General features: G+C 43.1%; 1 protein-coding gene across 6 annotated transcripts in view; it reads left to right on the forward strand.

The window, feature by feature from the left end:
• Positions 1-22,002, forward strand: part of LOC137372300 (partitioning defective 3 homolog B-like) — a 1,025,472-nt gene that overhangs the window by 900,139 nt on the left and 103,331 nt on the right. For 4 of the 6 annotated variants that reach the window (XM_068036099.1, XM_068036098.1, XM_068036100.1 and 1 more), the window contains one exon: positions 12,278-12,410. The exons of the other annotated variants lie outside the window; for them this stretch is intronic. In XM_068036099.1, the coding sequence (XP_067892200.1) occupies positions 12,278-12,410 (133 nt within the window). The remainder of the gene's footprint in view (positions 1-12,277; positions 12,411-22,002) is intronic. 6 annotated transcript variants of the gene reach the window in all.

The raw sequence follows: 22,002 nt of genomic DNA on the forward strand, positions 1-22,002 counted from the left end.
CTTACGCGCCAACATCGATAAGACGTGACACTGAGATGCCTGTGATCTCGACCGAGCACTCCTTAAAGTGGCCTGGTGCTTCACTTTTTGCGATGATATATACATGTTGTACCTCACGCTCAGGAAGAGACTCCCCTACGTGTCCAACTGATGAAGTATTTTCCTTTGACAACCTGCGCATCTTTGCAAAATGGTTTCACGTTAACCATGAGTTACACTGTTCCCCTTGAGTTGGACATGGTAATGTGACTCGATGAGGATTTCCACAATTTGGGGCACAGTTTTGAAGGTAACTGATCGTGATGGGGCACATTTTGATGAGGTTGCTGAGGTTTTCTTGTCCTTAACCCTTGCACTGAAACTGGTTGGGCAAGCTGTGTCTGCAACCCTGAATCTAAGGGTGCATGTGTGTGTAACCTCTTCAAATCTAACATGGCAAATTCGATCTGCACTGCTAAAGTTCTGGCTTTTTCCAAGTTTAAATCATCATCCTCTATGAGAACATGTTCCCTAATTCATGGAATTAAAGACTTTTCAAGTAATTGGTCACGAATTAGTTTGTTGGTTAGTGTGCCAAATTTACATGTAGACGCCAATTGCTGCAATGTTGTCACATATTGTTTAATGGAATCACCATGTCCCTGGAATCTCTAGCGGAATGCGTATCACTCTATTATCACAATTTTCTTTGGCCCGAAGTATTTTTCGAGAGCACTCACTGCCGCATCAAACATATCTTCTGTGAGCTGCTCAAAGACTCGCTGATCTTCTCCTAAATAATGTGCGAGTATTGGACCAGCCATATAAATACTGTAGCTACAAGAGCAGGTCAGAGGCTGGGAAATCTGCTGTGGGTAATTCACCTCCTGACTCCCTGGTGCCTATTCACCATCTACAAGGCACATGTCAAGAGTGTGATGGAACACTCTCCACTTGCCTGGATGGGTGCAGCTCCAACAACACTCCAGAAGCTCAACACCATCCAGGACAAAGCAGCCCACTTTATCGGCACCCCATCCACCAACTTAAACATTCCCTCCCTCCTCCCCAGATGCACAGTGGCAGTAGTGTGTACCATCTACAAGATGCGCTGCAGCAACTTGCCAAGCCTCGTCTACCACCTAGAAAGACAAGGGCAGCATACCTATGGGAACACAACCACCTGCAAGTTCCCCTCCAAGTCTCATACCATCCTGACTTTCAACTATTTCACTGCTCCTTCACTGTCGCTGGGTCAAAAACCTGGAAATCCTTTCCTGATAGCACTGTGGGTCTGCCTACACCAGATGGCTTGCAGCAGTTCAAAAAGGCAGCTCATCATCCCTTTCTCAAGGGGTGAGCAACAAATGCTGACCTTGCCAGCAATGCTCACATCTCATGAAAGAATAAAAAAAATCTTGCTACATTTCAAAGATCGATGCATGAACCCCCAGGTCCCTCTGTACCTGCATACTCGTTAGAACTGCGCCACTAAGTTTATGTTTCCTCTCCCTGTCCTGTGCCAAAATGCATCACCTTACACTTCTCTATATTAAATTTCATCTGTCACTTTCCTGCCCATTCTGCTAGCCTATCTATGTCCTGTTACTGTCGTCTAGTATCATTATCACTGTTTGCCACACCTCCAAGTTCTGATGAAGGGTCACTGACCTGAAACGTTAACTCAGCTTCTTTCTCCACAGATGCTGCCAGACCTGCTGAGTACTTCCAGCATTTCTTGTTTTTATTTCAGATTTCCAGCATCTGCAGTATTTTGCTTTTATTATCCAAGTTTACTATCATTGGCAAATTTTGAAATTTTACTCTGTATTCCAGTATCCAAGTGATTTATATTTATATCAAAAAAGCAGTGGTCCTAGCACTGGCCCTTGGGGTTTGGGGCTGGAGGAGATTACAGAGATAGAGAGAAAGGGGTAGATAGGGGCAAGATACAGATTTTTTACAATGAGCCAAGCCAATCCTCTAGATCAAAGAACAATCTGCTAATTAAAAGTCAATGAAACAATGACATCCAAGATCAAAATTTAAACATTCCAGTCAAGGAATCAGACGCTTTCGACGCTGTCACATATAAGGTGCAGCACATGCACATCACCTCTCCATCGGATACCATCATTAATTCCACTAGATCCAAAACCTTGAAAATGATATTTCTAAAGGTGCTTAAACTTCCTTGCAGCCTTTCTGATGACGAGCAGATGATCTGCCTTCAGGCTTCGAAAGCCAATCACTGTGCCATCATTCTGATTTCACTAAAGGGTCAGAGTCAGCCCAAGATAACTCTCCCTCAAAGCTTTTGTTGTCTCCTCTAGGGACGAGGAATGAACCATTCCTCACAATACAACCAAGATTAGTATTTGGCTGTTTAAGAGTCTGGGGTAACTCTCACATCCTCCCAATTCAACAGCACAACACTTTAGACCAAGGCCGGGAATTTCCCCAGAGCTGCTCCATCACCGTAACTTTGAGGAGAGCCCAGCTCATGTCATTGCAACACTTTACAACAACAACTTGCATCTATATAGCACATTTCATGTAATGAAATGCTCCAAGGCACTTCACAGCAACATATTTGTCACTACTGCTGTAACCACTTCAACTATTTCGGTATTTCCATCACCTGAAGTATCTAAATCACTGTTTATGACCTGAACTCTGCTCTTATCCTTTCTTTTTATATTTGAACTATAATTTTATTATTCTTTCTGAGTTCTCACATTTATTAATTTGAAGACATATTTACCACCCTATTTATCCTATTCATGAGGACCCTGGTCCCAGCCTGGTTCAGAGGCAGCCCATCCCAACAGTACAGCTCCCTCCTGTCCCAGTACTGGTGCCATTGTCCCACAAAATGGAACTGCTTATTCTCAAACCATTCCTCCAGCCACTCCTTCCTAACCTCTTTGTCCCTGTGCCAATTAGCACGTGACTCAGGTAATAATTTTTACCACCCTTGAGGTCCTGATTTTTAATTTCTGATAACTCCTGATACTGCATTTACAGGACGTCCTGCCAACTCTTTCCTATGTTGATAGCCGTGGGTCCCAGCATGGATCACAACAACTGGTTCCTCCCTCTTCCTTCCCAGAAACCTTTCCAGTTGCTTTGAGATATCCCTTAATGATGTAATTCCCTACAGCTACGGCATTACTTTTTCGCCTCCTGCTCTTGGACTCTGTCCTGCTTCACAGTCCCATATTAGCATTCAGGCCATCCATCATCATTGTCCTCACAGGTGTAAAGTACCTTGTACCTGTTGGAGGAGATCAGTATCTGTGGGACTTCATTACCTTTCCTAGATTCCTCCTACCCAGCTGATTGACAGTTACATTCTCCCCTTGCTGCATCTGTACTTTCCTCTGTGGTGTGATTATACTCTGCAGTAAACTATCCAAATATGCCTCCCTCTCCCTAATGTGCCAGAGTGTTTTTAAGTTACATTGCATCCCCAAGACTCTGAGCTGGAATGACTCAAGGCTAAGACATTGCCTGCAGACGTGGCAACCTGGGACAGTCATTATTTTCACAAAAAGCATACATTCTACAGTCCTAACACATAGCCTGTGCTGCTTTTTCTAGTGTTTTTGTATTTATTTGTTCATAGGAATTTAATTCTAGTTATATTATAATTATTTGAGATCTAGGTTATATTTAGTGGATGAATTTGGCTTGATTTCAGATTAATTTATATTTAATTTGCCATGTTTTTTTATTTAATTACATAATTGTTTAATTGTTTAAATTTGTTAGATTAGCTTTCTCTCTCCCACACTTGCCTACTCTCCCACACACTCTCCAAGAAGCATGGGATCGAGGTCTGACCTGTGACTGCACCTTGAGCCCAGATTAGAAGGTATTACTGTTGGTATCATGGTTCAACTATGGGCCTGAATAATACTGAAATATGCATGTGTGAGAGAGATGCTGCAGTGGTACTCTGGCTGGGAATGGGATGGGATGAGATGAGTTACAGGGGAGTGGAGCTTGAGCAGGGAGAGAGGCTTAACACTCAGCCCGAGCGACAAGGAACTCGGAGAGACCTAGAGGCCTGGTGAATGACACAACGGGCCAGAGACCAAAAGCTGGAGGGAGCTTGGAAAAGGCATTCTGCTGCTGGCTAAAACAAATAGACTGAGATGGAAGATACACTTGATATGAAATCTGTGTCAGATTCCAAATAGCATAGTCATATTTTGTGACTAAAAGTTATATGTTTATGAATTCCTCTCACATATATCTGTCTATCAATCTATCTATGTGTAGATATTTATCTATATCTGTTCATCTTTATCCATACCTTTTTATTTATCTGCCTACATTTTTCAGTTGTGTACTTTTGAGTAGTACTACACGCGGTTAGGGTTAAGGGCATTCCTTGTTTTGCATCTTTTAAATGGAGTAATACCTGATTTGGTTTGTAGGCTTGTTTCAGTGGTCTCTTGAATTTGTCTTCCATTGTTTGAGTTGGTGGAGGGTGGTGGGGTGGTGAGATTTGATGTGAGGCATACACAGTGTGCTTTGAAACATTGTGCTTTGAATTACAACATCTACGAAATTTGAAAACTGCACAGCCTGTGCAGAAAGGCCCCAAGTCATGCCTGAATCCTGTTGTGTCTGTGACTGACTTATTAACTGAGTCATGCTACGCCCCCACCTGCCAAGAGTGAGGCACATTAATTTTGTTATGAACATTGATTTTAAACTGTTACTGGAGTGAAGAAAGGAATTGTTAAACAGAACAGCCATGGCTGGAAAAGACATTTGTATATTAACAGATGGTGATTGGAAGGACAAAGGACTATTCCCAGACACATTCAACCCACAATGGACCTTGATGACTAGGTATTGTGTGTAAGAGCAGCATTCCAGAGACTGCTAAGGTGATACAATCCAAGACGTGGTCAGACCAGTTCGTCACATGACTAACCTGCTTGGCAACCTGGGTTTTTCTGAATTGTACAAGCGGTTTGAACTTAGAGTGTCTGTTTGCTCCTGGACTGAGAAGATCTCTGTTGTCTGCTCCCATCTGTTTCTCACGGAACTCCAAATCCACTGAAGGCACGTGAACCCCAAGAGAAAAAGGTCTGCTACAGCGAACAAGGTTTAGGAAGAATACTGGGCCCCAACAAAAAGCAAGATCTACTTGCAATCAAGGACACTACAGTGAGCTTGAAGAACCATAACAAAAACTCTTCAGATATTGCCTCAAACTTTTCCACTTTATTTTCCTTCTGCTCTTTTCTGTCTCTATTTGCATGTGTGTATCACGTATGCATGCTAGCGTGGGCATGTCATGTATCTATAGGCGTCAACCAAATTAGAGTTTAAGTTTAATAAATTTCAACTTTTCTCCTTTAAACTGAAGAAAGCCTGTTTGTGCTAGTTTCTTTACCTTATAATTGGAAAGCAGTGAACAAGGATTCACCAAGGGGGAGCTAAAAACACGGTGCGTTTAAAATTAAACCTGTTACAGTAAGACCAGGTGAAGGCTGAAAGGGACCCCTAGACCTCTTTCTCACCTGGTCGTAACAACTGGCTTATAGGCCTGGTTCCAATGGGCCTAGTGAATTAGAAGAGACCTTGAAGGGGGGCAAGTTTCTGCTTTGGGCGCAATCAGGAATAAGATTGGTTAGGTCACATTTCAAGTATCTGCTAAAATTTATTTGTATAACCACAAACGTAAAATCTCCCATGAGCCACTGCAAATCATCAGCTTAATAGAACACAATTAATTTATCTTTTTCTTTTGCAGTAAAAGATATTCCTTGATGTATTTAAGAATGGTAACCTGTTCCAGTTTTATTAATACAGCTGAAAATGTGTTTAGCATAAAAAATAAGCATTTTTACTAATAGTGTCTAGTCCACCACCCGAATAACCTGATTTTAAATCATTGAAAATGACTTAAAAATACGATACTGAATCAATTACTAGTTTAATTGGTCAGTTTCTTAGTAAATTATTATTTTTAATATGTTAAAAACTTTTAAAATGTGCTTACTAGTGCCTGTGCACCGATGAAAAATGAACTTAGTTTGAAGACCCTCTTCGAATGGCCGCAAACAGGAGCCATGAGCGGAAACTCAACATGCTTATTATTTGATCTGGAAACGTTTTGTGTCTATCAGCAACTTTGGGCAAAATTATTTTTAAACCAGCGTTAAAGATTGCGGAAACTTGAGATATGCTTGAAATAGCTTGCGTTTAGAATTCCGCTAACTTTTGCACTGGTTCGGCCGAGTTCACTCTGATTGCATTGATAAAACAAACGCAAACTAACGGAAGCTCTACCCCCTTGTTATTTTTGAGTCTCCCATCTTCAGCATTCGATACTAATTTGTTCAGCATTTCCATTCTATTAACTGTGAGTGCTGTTGGAAAAGTGCGCTTATATTTTCCACTACAGAATGACCTTGGAAATGATAGTCTGGTAATTCTGAATGTAACACGAGATACGGGACAGTTCAGAATTTCTGCAATTCAACTATCTACCTAATAAAATTAAAACCACGAAGACTAGCAAATCGATGAGAAAGAAAGACTTACATTTATACAGTGCCTTCAACGACTTTGCAGCCAATGAAGTACTTTTTGAAATGAAGTCACTGTTGCAATGTAGGAAACACAACAGCCAATTTGCACACAGCAAGCTCCCACAATCAGCAATGAAATAATGACCAGATAATCTGTTTTAGTGATATTGGTTGAGGGGTAAATATTGGCCAGGACAGTGGGGAGAACTCCCCTGCTCTTCTTCAAAATAGCGCAGTGGTTTTTTTTGCGCTACCTGAGAGGGCAGAGGGGGGGTCTCAATTTACCGTCTCATCTGGCACCTCTGATGGTACAGCACTTTCTCAGTACTGGATTGGCAGTGTCAGGCTTTGGAGTGGACTTGAACTTGCAAACTCCTGATTCTGAGATAAGAGTGTTCCCCACTGAACTATAGCAGACACCTTTTTGTCGGAACGCCCGCTGTCCCAGCCTTTTTCATTAAAACTGCCTCTCTGAAACTCACCACCTCTGTTTCTATCCCCGTTTTTGAAAGGCGGCTTTCACCATTTTTCACCTTTTGCTCACCTCTCTCAAATCTGCCTGCAAAACGCTTATTGTCCATTCCTTTCTTCCTGTGTGAAGTGCCTCGAGATGTTTTTCTACATGAAATATACTGCCCCATTGAAAAGTTGAGCTTTGTTCCTGAGTTCTGTACAATGGTAGTGAATGGGATATCACTTCATGGCAGAATAATTCAGTCCTTAGGTGAAACTGAGCTATGTTGTAATTTAAAAGGAATAGTGTCTTACAATGCAATGTAAAGTTATTTCACATAGAGGAGATTGCCACAGTCACCTCAGTTTGAAAATTCTCATCTTCGTGTTCAAATCACTCCAAGGTCTCACTCCTTTATCTCAGAATCATAGAATGGATTACAGCACAGAAGGAGCCATTCAGCCTTGTCGAACCCATGCTGGCTCTCTACAACAGCAATCCAGCTAGTCCCACTCCCCACCCTTTCCCCATGGCCCTGTGCAATTTTTCCCGCTTTGTTACACTCACATGAAGTGCAGCGACTGGAAATGTAAGAACTCAAACTGAAGAGCTATAAAAATGGATTTGTCTTTTAAAAAGTGAACAATGTGCTGGAAACAATGGCCTCCGAAGGTCAAACCTGTATATTCAAACTGTCTTACTGTCTGGCAAGAATAAAAGGATGCATTCAAAGCCAAGAGGTGTCCATTGCACCCATCCTGCACCCATCAAGAGTCATTTTTAAATTGAATGGGTTCCTCTGAAGCAAAGAAGGTGTGAAGTAGCCACATCATTGGCCATTGTCGGTCACTACAGGGAGGAAGATCTATGTCTCCCAACAGAGGCAAGATGTGAGACCATTTTGACCTTAAATGTAGCTCTCTGGAGAGAGAGAGAGAGACACCCAGGAAAAACATCATGAAAGCCTGTCCAGCTAAGAGCTGGGAGAAAATCCAGAAGCCAAAAAGGTGCCCTGCTGTGAGTTCTACACTTTAACTTGTGCAGCAGAGAACTGAAGGTGAGCCCCCATCTCTAGATTGAAGATCCAGCTACCAAAGAAATCTACAAAACACAGGCCTGCAACTTTAAAGAAGAAATTGACCTCTGACAAGATTCAACAGCTTACCGTGAACCCCAAAAACCTACCTCACCTAAAAGCCCTTATCTCTTTTCCTCTCTATTTGTCTGTTCCTGTGTGTGTGCGTGCGTGCGTGCGTGCGAGTGAATGCGTGTGTGGGTGCAGTTGCCACCATTTTGGAAGTGAATATTGCTCAATAAATAGTTCATCTGTTTTAAACCTACGAGAAAACCTGTTGCTGTCTGCTTATTTGACAAATAAAACACAAAGGGGTTTAACGAAAACACTTGCTGTGGTCAGGTGGGAATTGAACAATGGGAACCACCCATGCCCCTCTCCACCTAGCAGTAACACCTTCAAGTACTTATCTAATTCCATTTTGAAAGCCACAATTATATCTTCCTTCACCACCCTTTCAGGCAATGCTTTCCAGATCACAACCACTCACTGCATTAGAAGTTCTTCCTCAAGTCGCCTATGGTTCTTTTGCCAATCACCTTAAATCTGTGCCTTTGGTTCTCGACCCTTCTGCCAATGGGAGCAGTTTTCTCTCTATCTACTCTGTCTAGACCCTCATGATTTCGAATGCTTTTGTCAAATCTCCTCTCAACCTTCTCTTCTCTGAGGAGGAAACCCAGCTACTCTAATCAATCCCTCATCCTGAAAACTCTCATAAATCTCTCTAAGTTCTTCACATCCTTCCTAAAGTGCGGTGCACAGAATTGGGCACAATACTCCAGTTGTGGCCAAACCAATGTGTTATAAAGGTTCATCGTCACTAGTCTGTGCCTCAATTTATAAAGCCCAGGATCTTGTATCCTTTCTTCACCTGTCCTGCCACCTTCAGTGATTTGTGCACTGATACCACCAGGTCTCTCTGTTCCTGCACCCCTTTAGAATCGTACCTTTTAGTTTATATTGCTTCTCCTCTTTCCTCCTACCAAAAGGTACCTCATCAAAAAACTCAAACAAGTTAGTTAAACACGATTTGATTTTAACAAATCTGTGCTGGCTTTCCTTAATTAATCCACACTTGTCCAAGTGACGGTTAATTTTGAACACTTCGAGATCTCTGCATTCCTCCAATTCCGCACTCTTGTGCACGACCCCACTTCCTTCAGCCCACCATTGGTGGCTGCTCCTTCAGCTGTTGAAGCCCTTAGCTTAGGAATTCCTTCCCTAAAGCTCTCTACTTTTCTACCTTTCTCTCACTCTTTAAGACGCAACTTAAAACCTACCTCTTTCACCAAGCACCTGGTCACCTGTCCCAATATTTCTTTCTTTGGCTCGGTGTCAATGTTTGTCTCATTACACTCCTGTGAAGTGCCTTGGGACATTTTTACTACATTAAAGGCAATATATAAATGCAAGTTGTTTTTATTGTGATGGGTAGTTTGATGATACCGCAGCATTGGCAATCATTTCTGCTGCAAAAAGTTGGACATTAATCTATCCTTCCAGACTTTTCCCTTTCTCTCCTGAAGTTATTGACTGTTCTGACATGTTAAAAATCTGGAGCAGGAACCCTGATTTTTTTTTCCCCCTCACTCCCTTGCCTGGAAGACTGAAATAATTGTAACATTCCCATTGACATACCAGTCAAATTCTGACAAATCAGAGCACTGCCTCATTATAATTTTGTCTTATCAGTTTTTAAAGGGAGAAAAAATGAGATTTGCATTTATTTACTGTGCTTGAAACCTCTCCAAACATTCGCATAATGGATTACTTTAAGTGTGTTTCATAAGTAAATTATCTCTTCTCTTTCTCCCTTTTCTAAAAGGCATTGCCACTTACTGAGGTTCAGTTCAGCAGCCCAGCAGCACCAAACTGGGCATTCTAAATACATGAGCCTAGACAGTTAGCATAAGTAGGGTATTCTGCTAAAGTCGCACTCCAGAGACCTGAGCACACGATCTAGGCTGACACTCCAGTACCTGTACCAAGGGAAAGCTGCACTGTTAGATGTGCATCTTTCCAATGAAATGTCAAGCTGAGGCCTTATCTGCCGCAAAGAAGTCTAAGGCGTTATTCGAAGAAGACCAGGGAGTTCTACCCGGTGTCCTAGCCAATATTGATCCCTCAGTTAACATCACTGAAACCAATTACTTCATCATTTATCATTGCTGCTGGTGGGATCTTGCTGTGCATGCATTGGCTGCAACATTTCCTACATTACAATAGTGGCTACACTTCAAAAGAACTTCATTTGGGCTTGACAGGGTAGACACTGAGAAGTCGTTTCCCTGGCCGGGGAATCTAGAACATGGGGGCACAGCCTCAGGATAAGGGGATGATCATTTAGGACTGAGATGAGGAAGCATTTCTTCACTCAGAGGGTTGTGAATCTTTGAAATTGTCAATCCAGAGGGTTACGGATGCTGCTTCATTCAGCATATTTAAGGCTGAGGTAGACAGATTTTTGGTCTCTCGGGGAATCAAGGGAGAAAGGGAGCAGGCAGGACAGTGGAGTTGAAGGCGAAGATCAGCCATGATCGTATTGAATGGTGGAGCAGGCTCGAGGGGCCGTATGGTCTGCTCCTGCTGCTATTTCTTATGTTATGTTCTTAAAGCACTTTAGGATGGCCTGAGGACATGAAAGGTACTATATAAGTGCAAGTACTTTCTTTCTATTCAGTTTCAGTTGTATATTAAGGATCAGAGCTAAGCCTGATCCTGTATTGACCCAATGCTCATATCATTGGAATTGGAACCAGAGCTGAATTTACCCCTTCTCCTCTTCCTAGCTCAAGGGTTCAGAGGCCTTTTACAGCACTCCAACTGCTGCCCAGCTGAGATAACCTAGCTCCGATACAAATAGGGCGGCACAGTGGTGCAGTGGTTAGCACCGCAGCCTCACAGCTCCAGGGACCCGGGTTCGATTCCAGGTACTGCCTGTGTGGAGTTTGCAAGTTCTCCCTGTGTCTGCGTGGGTTTTCTCCGGGTGCTCCGGTTTCCTCCCACAAGCCAAAAGAATTGCAGGTTGATAGGTAAATTGGCCATTATAAATTGTCACTAGTGTAGGTAGGTGGTAGGGAAATATAGGGACTGGTGGGAATGTGGGATTAGTGTAGGATTAGTGTAAATGGGTGGTTGATGTTCGGCACAGACTCGGTGGGCTGAAGGGCCTGTTTCAGTGCTGTATCTCTAATCTAATCTAAACTACGAAATCAAACCCGGCGCCTTCTGGTCGGTATGACTTAGTACTGTTCCATGCTACCATTTACCTGCTAATCCACCAGGGAGCTCAGAACACTGCCTCCTTTGAAGAGAAATTGACAGCTCTTTGCATAGAAATTCATATAATTTTCAGCACTGAAACAGGCTATTCAGTCCAACCGGTCCATGCAGTATCTATGTCCACATGAGCCTCCTTCCAGCTTACTTCTCACTCTATCAATATACCCTTCTATTCAATTCTCCCTCATGTACTTATCTAGCTTCCCGTTAAATGCATCTATGCTATTCACCTCAACTACTCCATGTGGGAGCAAGTTCCACATTCGAACCACTCTCTGGGCAAAGAGGTTTCTCCTGTAATCCCTAGTGAATTTATTCATGGCTATCTTATATTTATGGCCCCCAATTATGAGCTCCCTCACAAGTGGAAATATCTCTGTCTACCCTGTCAAACCCTTTCATAATTTTGAAGACCTCTATCAGGTCACCTCTTGGTCTTCTCTTTTCTAGAGAAGTAGGAACAGTGCAGTTGTCCAAGGAACATTAAAAGGGATGGATGAGTTTTTGAAACTACCTGCTCCATGGAGACTTGGCTGTAGGGCTGATGTACTGACCTGTGATGAGTATTCCATAGCGCCAAATCCTAGAATTGGTTTGATTACTTCATTCTGCTGATCTCCCTAGGTAACATTGATAAGGTGTTTTACAAAACATGTAACTGTCCCCTTCATTGCACCATTAATCGGAGAAGCAGATGATTTGTACCAATTTTGAAGAGGTTTACATAGGCAGTCTAGGAAGCGGGGAGGTGGGGTGTGATCTGTTTCAGCGTTCAGAAAAAAAAAATCTCATCAGGAAGTCAAAAATTCCCAAACGAATTTAAATTAAAGAAGAAAGCTGCTGTTCCATCCTCCGTGAGTCATTTGTAATGTGTGTAGTCGCTGAGGTGGGAATGCTCAACACCTGATCCTGTCCTATTCTTCTGTGCAGTGCAAGACCCGCTAACGTTGAACGAATCCACCGCCTGAGGAAGGAGTACCAGCAGGCCAGACGGGAGGGTACCATTCCATCCTACGAAGAGCATGAAGGCAGCTGGTGGCCTAGTGACTACGAACCACCTTGGGTAAGTCTGGACACATGCGATATCGGTGAAGCGGTGTCCTCTGTTTATCCATTATAACTTAAACCCAATTAAACCGGACCTGTTTCATGTGCAGCTGAACAGACATCGCACCAAAATAAAAACCCACAGTGGCCTAGGCTGTTAAATCCCAGCTGCACTGATTTTAATCACAGCTGTCTTGAGTATGTGCTTCGCGGGCTTGTATAGAGCTGAACAACACAGCTCTGATGTATTTTGGCCAGCGGCAGGTAGCAATAAATATTTACTTGTGCCACCATATGGTTTCTTGACTTCTCCCAGGTGAATGGTTATTTTGATACTAGGTTAAGAATTCTGTATTATTTATCCATGGGTATTTTTGTGCATTAAGTTTAAATCGAGGCAATGTTGTTTTTTGGTAATTTATTCAGCAATGCTCCATCGTTTATCCCCTAAGGGACATCATACTTCTGGGATTTTTACCTCTTCACATACAGGGGAGGCAGTTCAAATGAGTTTATTTTGATTTACTACGAGAAGGGAAAAAACGCAGCTTCCCAGATACCAAGAAAACAAACAGCAGCTGATTTGCCTTGTCACGATCACTTTAACAAGTTAACTTGTTGGGAGCAAACAGTCGAATGGTTTTAGGACCCAGTGAGCTTCTGTATAAATGACCACACAATTGTGGAGTGACTCTGTGACCAGTTCCTCACTCCAGAGTAGGGTTGCCAGGGTTCCAAGAAAGATCTGGGCAAAGCTGAAGCAACAAATATTTGAGTCTTAAAACAAAATGATGTGTTTTTTTTTTGTTTTCTTTGAACATATTGGCTTGTTAGTTGTGGTGAAATATTAGAGATTGGGCAAAGGTAATCGTTTGACTGGATGGGGTTATTGGAGGCGTTAGTTCATGGGATGAAGCCTCCAGGAATATGTCTAACCACCGTTGGCAACCCTAGTGCACAGTGACATGGCCTTTCTTTTACTTTGACTACTAGAAGGGTGGAGGTTACAGGAAAATTATATGTCCCTCCCCCCAGAAAAGCTAATTTAATTGTGTTTTTTTAATGGGATACATGGGTTTGAACTGAAAGTATAAAAGGCTAAAGATGTGGTGTGCTGGCACACTGTGCAGTTTTCCCCTCAGATATGTTGGAACAGTGAAACTCTTGGTCAAGGTTGGAGGAAAGGTGGGGAGACTTGAACCAACGCTGCAATGAGTGATTTTGTTCACCCAAAGAGGAAGAGAGCATCAGTCTGCATAATTTCTGTGCTCCTCCAGATGGAGCTGAGAAAGACGGTATTTTTTTATTTGTTGAAGGTTAAAACTCATGGGAGTTTATATCTGAATTGATGATCAGATTTGGACCAAGGACTGATAACAAATGTTGTTGTGAGAAGGCCCAGTGGCGCAAGGTATTCGTGGGCTATTGAAAAATGGTGATGCTGCACGTCACTCAACCTGCTTGCCTTGGTTGAATGACTTTCACTAGTTCTTCACCAGGCAGTGGGATGATGCACTGTATGAAAGTGGGGCATTTCTATCGTACCTTGCATCACCTCAAGACATCCCAAAGCGCTTTACAGCCAATGAAATGCTTTTTGAAGTGTAGTAACTGTTGCACTTTCAGAAATGCGGCAGCCAATCTGTGCACAGCAGGGTCCCACAAACAGCAACGTGACCAGATAATCTGTTTTTAGTAATGTTGGTTGAAGGATAAGTGTTAGCCAGGATGCTGGGAGAAGTCTTCTGAATCTTAATGGGTAAGGGTCCCTGGGAGAAATGGTACAAATCAGCCATTTTGAGCAGTAGGGAGGATGAAGCAGGGGATGCATGCTTTACCTGTGGGACCTGCTGTTGTGTTATTTATTAATGGTGGCTGTCGGATAAGCCAATATCCCAGATCCAGCCAAATGTCACAGCTGTAGAGGCAGGTACGTGGTGCTAAATTTAGCTTGTCAATAGATGTCAATTGTTAATAATGTTTCTTCAGGAATCACTTCAGTCCCCTTATTGGGCTTAACAGTCTCGGCAGCAGTGCCGGTGAGTTGCGCGGCTCAGTGGAATGATAACCTGCAGCCCCATCTTTCAGATGAGACATTAAATCGAGTCCCTCACTACGGCACAGTGGCGCAGTGGTTAGCACTGCAACCTCACAGCTCCAGCGACCCGGGTTCAATTCTGGGTCCTGCCTGTGTGGTGTTTGCAAGTTCTCCCTGTGTCTGCGTGGGTTTCCTCCGGGTGCTCCGGTTTCCTCCCACAGCCAAAAGACTTGCAGGTTGATAGGTAAATTGGCCATTATAAATTGCCCCTAGTATAGGTAGGTGGTAGGGAAATATAGGGACAGGTGAGGATGTGGTAGAAATATGGGATTAGTGTAGGATTAGTATAAATGGGTGGTTAATGGTCGGCACAGACTCGGTGGGCCGAAGGGCCTGTTTCAGTGCTGTATCTCCAAATCAAAATCAAAAATACCCTGTCAGGTGGGTGTAATAGATCCCAAGGCACTATTTCCAAAAAAAGCCAGGGAGTTCTGCCTGGTGTCCTGGCCAATATTTCTCCTCAGCCAATATTACTGAAGCCAATTATCTGGTCATTATCACATTGCTGTTTGTGGAACCTTGCTTTGTGCAAATTGGCTAAAGTGCTTCCTGCATTACAACAGTGACTACACTTTAAAAAGTACTTCATTGGCTGTAAAGCACTTTGGGACATCCTGAGGTCATGAAATGCACTATATAAATGTAAGTCTTTCTCTCTTACTTTCTTTTCTTGCCCATATCTAAATCAACTGCGGCACCATACATGAGAACCCCAGTATGCTGCATTGAAAGTTGCACTGTTCTTTAAGGGATGAAAACAAATTGTGGGAGTAATTACTGTGAGCATCAACTACCTACCTCTGAGTGAGTTAGGTTCAAGTGTTTTTATTTTTTGTTCCCTCCAAGAAGTATCATTTTTAAAATTTTTAAAAATTCAGCATTTCCACAATGAGACTCTGTTAGTTCCTTAGTAAAACAATGAAGGTGGTGCGTTCCAGTAACGTCAGCCAAGGGGATTTCCTTAGAACATGTTGCTTCCTTCTAATTCAGTTGGTACGTGGAGGCAGTTTACAGACTGGTCACAAGCCATTTCAGTTGTCTTTGAGTATTTTGATACTTTTGTTACGATATTCAATTTGTGTTTGACAACAACAACTTCCATTTAAATAATTCCATTTATTAACATAGCAGAATGTCCCAAGGCACTTCATAGAAGCATTATCAGACAAAATTTGACACCAGGTCACACAAGAGTATATTAAGACAGGTGACCAAAAGCTTGGTCAAAGAGATAGGTTTGATGGAGCGTCCTAAAGGAGGGAGGGAGAGGCGGAGAGGTGTAGAGAGAGAACTCCAGAGCTGCGGGCCTAGACAGCTGCGGGCCTAGACAGCTGAAGGCACTTCTGTCAATGGTGGGGCGAAGAAAACTGGGGATAAACAAGACAGCAGAGGGTCGTTGGGCTGGAGGAGGTTACTGCAATGGGGAGGGGTGAAGTGATAAAGGAATTTGAATGCAAGGGTGACTATTTTAAATTTAATACATTACTGGACAGGGAGCCAATGATGGTGACACCTATAGAGTAAACTTTCCTTATTCCCATGGGAAGATAAGTTGTAAACAACCTGCCGTATTCTAAGAGTTCCTAATCAGCGCTGATGTGATATGTTTGGGAAGGTTTTGTCTTTATTTTGTGATAGCTTGTTAATTTTTCTTTTATCAGATGGTATGCTCCATTGCTCTGCAGGAAGAGTCTAGGCAACTAATATGTAGTGAGGAATCAATGTCCGTTGATTTATAATCAGTGACTGTGATGCCCAAGAGTGGTTTGCAATGATCTTTCCTTTCCTATCCTTTCTAGCCTCCTTTCAGTGCATTCCCTTAAGATACAGCCAAGGTCAGGAGTTAATGGTGTGTGGGGTCATTGGAATGGACCACCAGCCTTTTCCAACCCCTCTTTGCCATTTCACATGCATGGACAGTGCCACTAAGCAGACCAGTGGGAGTTTTGTAAACCTCATTCTCTTCCAGACAAACTGCGAGCTAACAACCTAAAATAAATTCTAGACTGCAATGACCAAAACAGCACTTGGAGGTGAGTAATCACAACTCCAGCTACTGACGTCAGGCATTTTCTTGAGCTGGGCTTTGGGATGAGCAGAAAGGTCATGACTGACGAATGCTCCTGTTAATGTTAGTCAGTTTGGTCAGTGAAGTTATCATAGAGTGACCGGACAAAGCAGTAGCTACCTAATCACTGGGCTTAAAAATTTTGTTTGTTGCATGGTCAAGCAGTGTAGCATGAACATTTTGCAGGGAAAAAATACCGGTATAGATGTAATGGTCAGTAAAGTAACCATCAACAGTGAGCAAATAGTAAGAAAATCTGCTTGTTTGTACTTGGAGAGGAAACTCCAGGAAAATATGTCAACAAAGCAATATTAAAACCTTGGCCTCAGCAGGAGTATTGTGTTCAGTTCTGGGCACCGCACTTTAGGAAAGATATGAGGGTATTGAAGAGAGTACAGAAAAGATCATGAGAATGGTTCCAGGGATGAGAAACTTCAGTTACAAAGATAGGTTGGAGAAGTTAGGACTGTTTTCCTTGGAGAAGAGAAGGCAAGAGGAGATTTGACAGAGGTATTCAAAATCATGAGGAGTCTGGACAGAGTAGATAGAGAGAAACTGTTCCCACAGGTGAAAGGATCAAGAGCGAGAGGGCACAGATTTAAAGTAATTGGTAAAAGAAGCAAAGGTGACGTGAGGAAAAACATTTTCACGCAGCGAGTGGTTACGTTCTGGAATGCACTGTCTGAGTGTGGTGGAGGCAGGTTCAATTGAAGCATTCAAAAGGGAATTAGACTGTTATATGAAATGGAAGAATGTGCAGGGTTACGGGGAGAAGGCGGGGGAATGTCGCTAAGGGAATTGCTCATTAGGAGAGCTGGTGCGGACGTGATGGGCCGAATGGCCTCCTACTGCATTGTAACAATTCTGAGAAATGAATAGGGCATCATCCAAACAATTTTAAAACACCTGTTATCCCTTCAAGTTTAATTTTCAAACTACTCCACAGACCATGGGATATAAGAAAAGCCATTAAATTTTTGTCTGTGTGAAGCGGGCGTATCCTGTGTTGTGAGCAGTGCCTCGAGAATTCTACACTCCGTAGGTTTCCATATTTGTTCACATGTTAACCCATTTTTTCCTGTTACTGTACAGTATTAATACTAAACAACAATGTTTTATGCAGTTGTGATGCTAATGCTGTATTTTGTCAGTGAGGAAATCCCCTGGAATGTGTCAATATCAGTATTTTCAGACTGTCCCCAGGAGCGCATCAATACTTTCAGGCTGTCGCTGGGAGTGTATCAATATTTTCAGGCTGTCGCTGGGAGCATATCAGTATTTTCAGGCTGTTGCTGGGAGTATATCAATATTTCCAGACAGCCCCCAGGAGTGCATCAGTATTTACAGGGGTCCAACTATACTGAATAGTGTGAAAAACCACTCAGCTTGGCTGTATGCAGGAGTCATAGCAATCTTGTTGTTGTCCTCCACCCTGTGGGATTTTGGGCCTTGTTCTTCAAAACGTACCTCAGGCGTTTCTTTCCTCCTATAATCAGCAACAGCCACTCTGTTGCCAACACACAATTTATCTTCAGTGCTTGGTATGTTTTCTCCAGCTTACTATTGCACTCCGTTTTTGTTTTGTATTTTCAAACTGTGGACTAGTTTTCAAGTTTGCTGTCATTGACATTGACTTCTGATTTTGAAGCATGATTTATTGCTTTCACGCTTAAACGGATTGATTGAGATTCCAGTTGACTGTATCTTTGTGTTAGTTGATTTGTCCTTGACTTTGGCCCATGGGGGTGCTCGGTTTCCAGATCTCTGTATTGCTCTATGAATCCTTTCAAGTGACTGATGCCTGTGGAAAGTTTTTGCATGTTTCAGAAGTGCCTACCAGTAGCAGGTTAAGCGGCAGGGCTTGCATTGAATATCTGTATTCATTGGATACAGACTCTGCAGGGTGAGATGGTTTCTCACAAAGCTTCCTGCGAGGAAAGAGCTGGAAGTAATTTGCATGTTTTTCCAAAGTACTGTTGCCTTACTTTGACAGCTGATGATGCAGTAAAAGAAAGACTTACATTTATGTAGTGCCTTTCACAACCTCAGGACATCCCAAAACGCTTTGCAGCCAGTTGAGTATTTTTGAGGCATATTCACTGTTGTAATGTAGGAAACACAGCAGCAAATTTGTACACAGCAAGCTCCCACAAACAGCAATGTGCTAATGACCAGAGAATCTGCTTTAGTGATGATGGTTGTGGGATTAATATTAGACAGGGCACCAGGGTGATCTCCCCTGCTGTTCTTTGAAATAGTGCCATGGCATTCCTCCAGCCCACCTGAGAGGGTAGATCAGTTTGACTTTGATCCAAAAAACAGTACCTCTGACAGTGCAACACTCCATCAGTACTGCACAGAAGTGCCAGCCTAGATTCTGTGCTGCAAGTCTCTGTAGTGGGACTTGAATCCATGACGTTCAGACTCAGAGGCAAACATGCTACCAGTGAGTTAAGGCTGACACTTCAAAGCTCTGGTACTCCAAGCCAACCTCAGCATCTTGTCATAGCGCTTTCCATCTGATCTGAGGTACCTTTACATAATGTATTTGTGTGTGGAAGTTAAACAAATAAGGAAGAAAGTTAGGTTACATCCCATGAGTATAACCTCCTGTCTATTGCAAGTGTATAACAACCAGTACATACAAAGCTCACTCTCAGCCTTACTCTTAGTCTTCTGTCTTGGGACTTCCCATTTGGAAGCTCCCATTAGTGAGTGTGTAAGTGTTCCTCAATGTCTCAACGTGGTCTTTCTGCTGCCACTGCTTTTCAAAAGACCTGAATTATGCTCCGAAGAAGACACTTTGTGGCATCATACTATTAACAGAACAAGACCCCAGTGGGTATCCACTCATTTATACAACCTATCCATTTATCTATTGTTGACATTGGTCCTAGAATGGCAGAGAACCGGCTTATTGTAGATTAGCACTTTGAGTAAGTTAGATTGTGGTTTTCTTTGGCCTACTTGTCTCGGGAGACAATGGGTAAGCGCCTGGAGGTGGTCAGTGGTTTGTGGAGCAGCGCCTAGAGTGGCTATAAAGGCCAATTCTAGAGTGACAGACTCTTCCACAGGTGCTGCAGATAAAATTGGTTGTCGGGGCTGTTACACAGTTGGCTCTTCCCTTGCTCTTCTGTCTTTTTTCCTGCCAACTGCTAAGTCTCTTCGACTCGCCACACTTTAGCCCCGCCTTTATGGCTGCCGGCCAGCTCTGGCAATTACTGGCAACTGACTCCCACGACTTGTGATCAATGTTACAGGACTTCATGTCGCGTTTGCAGACGTCTTTAAAGCGGAGACATGGACGGCCGGTGGGTCTGATACCAGTGGCGAGCTCGCTGTACAATGTGTCCTTGGGGATCCTGCCATCTTCCATGCGGTTCACATGGCCAAGCCATCTCAAGCGCCGCTGGCTCAGTAGGACGTATAAGCTGGGGATGTTGGCCACCTCGAGGATTTCTGTGTTGGAGATACGGTCCTGCCACCTGATGCCAAGGATTCTCCGGAGGCAGCAAAGATGGAATGAATTGAGACGTCGCTCTTGGCTGACATACGTTGTCCAGGCCTCGCTGCTGTAGTGCAAGGTACTGAGGACACAGGCTTGATATACTCGGACTTTTGTGTTCCGTGTCAGTGCGCCATTTTCCCACACTCTCTTGGCCAGTCTGGACATAGCAGTGGAAGCCTTTCCCATATGCTTGTTGATTTCTGCATCGAGAGACAGGTTACTGGTGATAGTTGAGCCTAGGTAGGTGAACTCTTGAACCACTTCCAGAGCGTGGTCGCCAGTATTGATGGATGGAACATTTCTGATGTCCTGTCCCATGATGTTTGTTTTCTTGAGGCTGATGGTTAGGCCAAATTCGTTGCAGGCAGCCGCAAACCTGTCAATGAGACTCTGCAGACACTCTTCAGTGTGAGATGTTAATGCAACATCGTCAGCAAAGACGAGTTCCCTGATGAGGACGTTCCGTACTTTGGTCTTCGCTCTTAGATGGGCAAGGTTGAACAACCTGCCACCTGATCTTGTGTGGAGGAAAATTCCTTCTTCTGAAGACTTGAACGCATAGTTAGCACTGAGCTAACTATGATGAGAAGTGTAGGCCCAACTGCCACAAAATCATTCTTTGTGTCTCTCTTATTTTTAGTTTAGAGATACAGCACTGAAACAGGCCCTTCGGCCCACCGAGTCTGTGCCGACCATCAACCACCCATATATACTAATACTACACTAATCCCATATTCCTACCACATCCCCACCTGTCTCTATATTTCCCTACCACCTACCTATACTAGGGGCAATTTATAATGGCCAATTTACCTACCAACCTGCAAGTCTTTTGGCTTGTGGGAGGAAACCAGAGCACCCGGAGGAAACCCACGCAGACACACTTGTAATTGAAAGGTTGACCTTCACTGTAATTCCATAGCCTCCTGGGCAATGCAAGTTATCTGTCTACCTCTGTTGTTGCTATTCCAAAAAATGTTTTTATTTGAGGCCCAATGCAATGGGCATTGTACTGTAGGTTAGCAAGTGGCAACTCCACTGTAAGGGGAAGGTGTAACTTCGGACTGTTCGGTGACAACCCCATTATAACTGGTGATGTAATGTTGGTCAATGAGTGACAGTCACGCTATAATGGAAAAGTGTAGTGGTTAATGAGTGATAATCAATAAGATCAGTTAGTTTAACAAAAATAAATGTCAGGTGAGGCTCAGTTGATAGCACTCACACATCTGAGTCAGAAGGTTGTGGTTCAAGCCTGACTCCAGACACTTGAGCATAATATCCAGGCTGGCATTTCAGTGCAGTACTGAGGGAGTGCTACACTCTCAAAGGTGCTGTCTTGTGAATGAGATATTATACTGAGGCCTGTCTGCCTTCTCAGGTGAACGTAAAAGATTGCAAGGCACTATATTGAAGAAAAACCAGGGTGTTTTATTCATTCTTGGGATGTGAGCATCATTGGCAAGGCCAGCATTTATTGCCCATTCCTTATTGCCCTTGAGAAGGTGGTGGTGAGCTGCCTCCTCTGGCCTCTCCAGTCTTCTGGCCAAAATTTATCCCTCAAGCAACTCCTAAAACAGATTATCTGTTCATTATCACATTGGTGTTTTTGGGAGCTTGCTGCATTCAAGTTGGTTGCTGTATTTCCTAAATTACAGCCATGATTGCTCTTCAAAGTCCTTAATTGCCTGGAAAGCACTTTGGGACATCCCAAGGTTGTGAAAGGTACTATATGAATGCATGCATTCTTGTTTTAGTTCCCTTTTAACAAAGACCTTTAAATGGTCCATATATCTGGTGGAGCTGGAATCGTACAATTGAGCTTGGTGGGGGATGGATGGAGATTTATTTTTCTTAAGCGTGGAGACAACCAAGAGAAAGCACACTTCTTGTTTTTGGTATATATTTGTTCTGAAGGGGAATGATGTGTGTGT

This window comes from Heterodontus francisci, chromosome 7 (assembly GCF_036365525.1).
Source record: "Heterodontus francisci isolate sHetFra1 chromosome 7, sHetFra1.hap1, whole genome shotgun sequence".
NCBI classification, from domain to species: Eukaryota; Metazoa; Chordata; class Chondrichthyes; order Heterodontiformes; family Heterodontidae; genus Heterodontus; species Heterodontus francisci.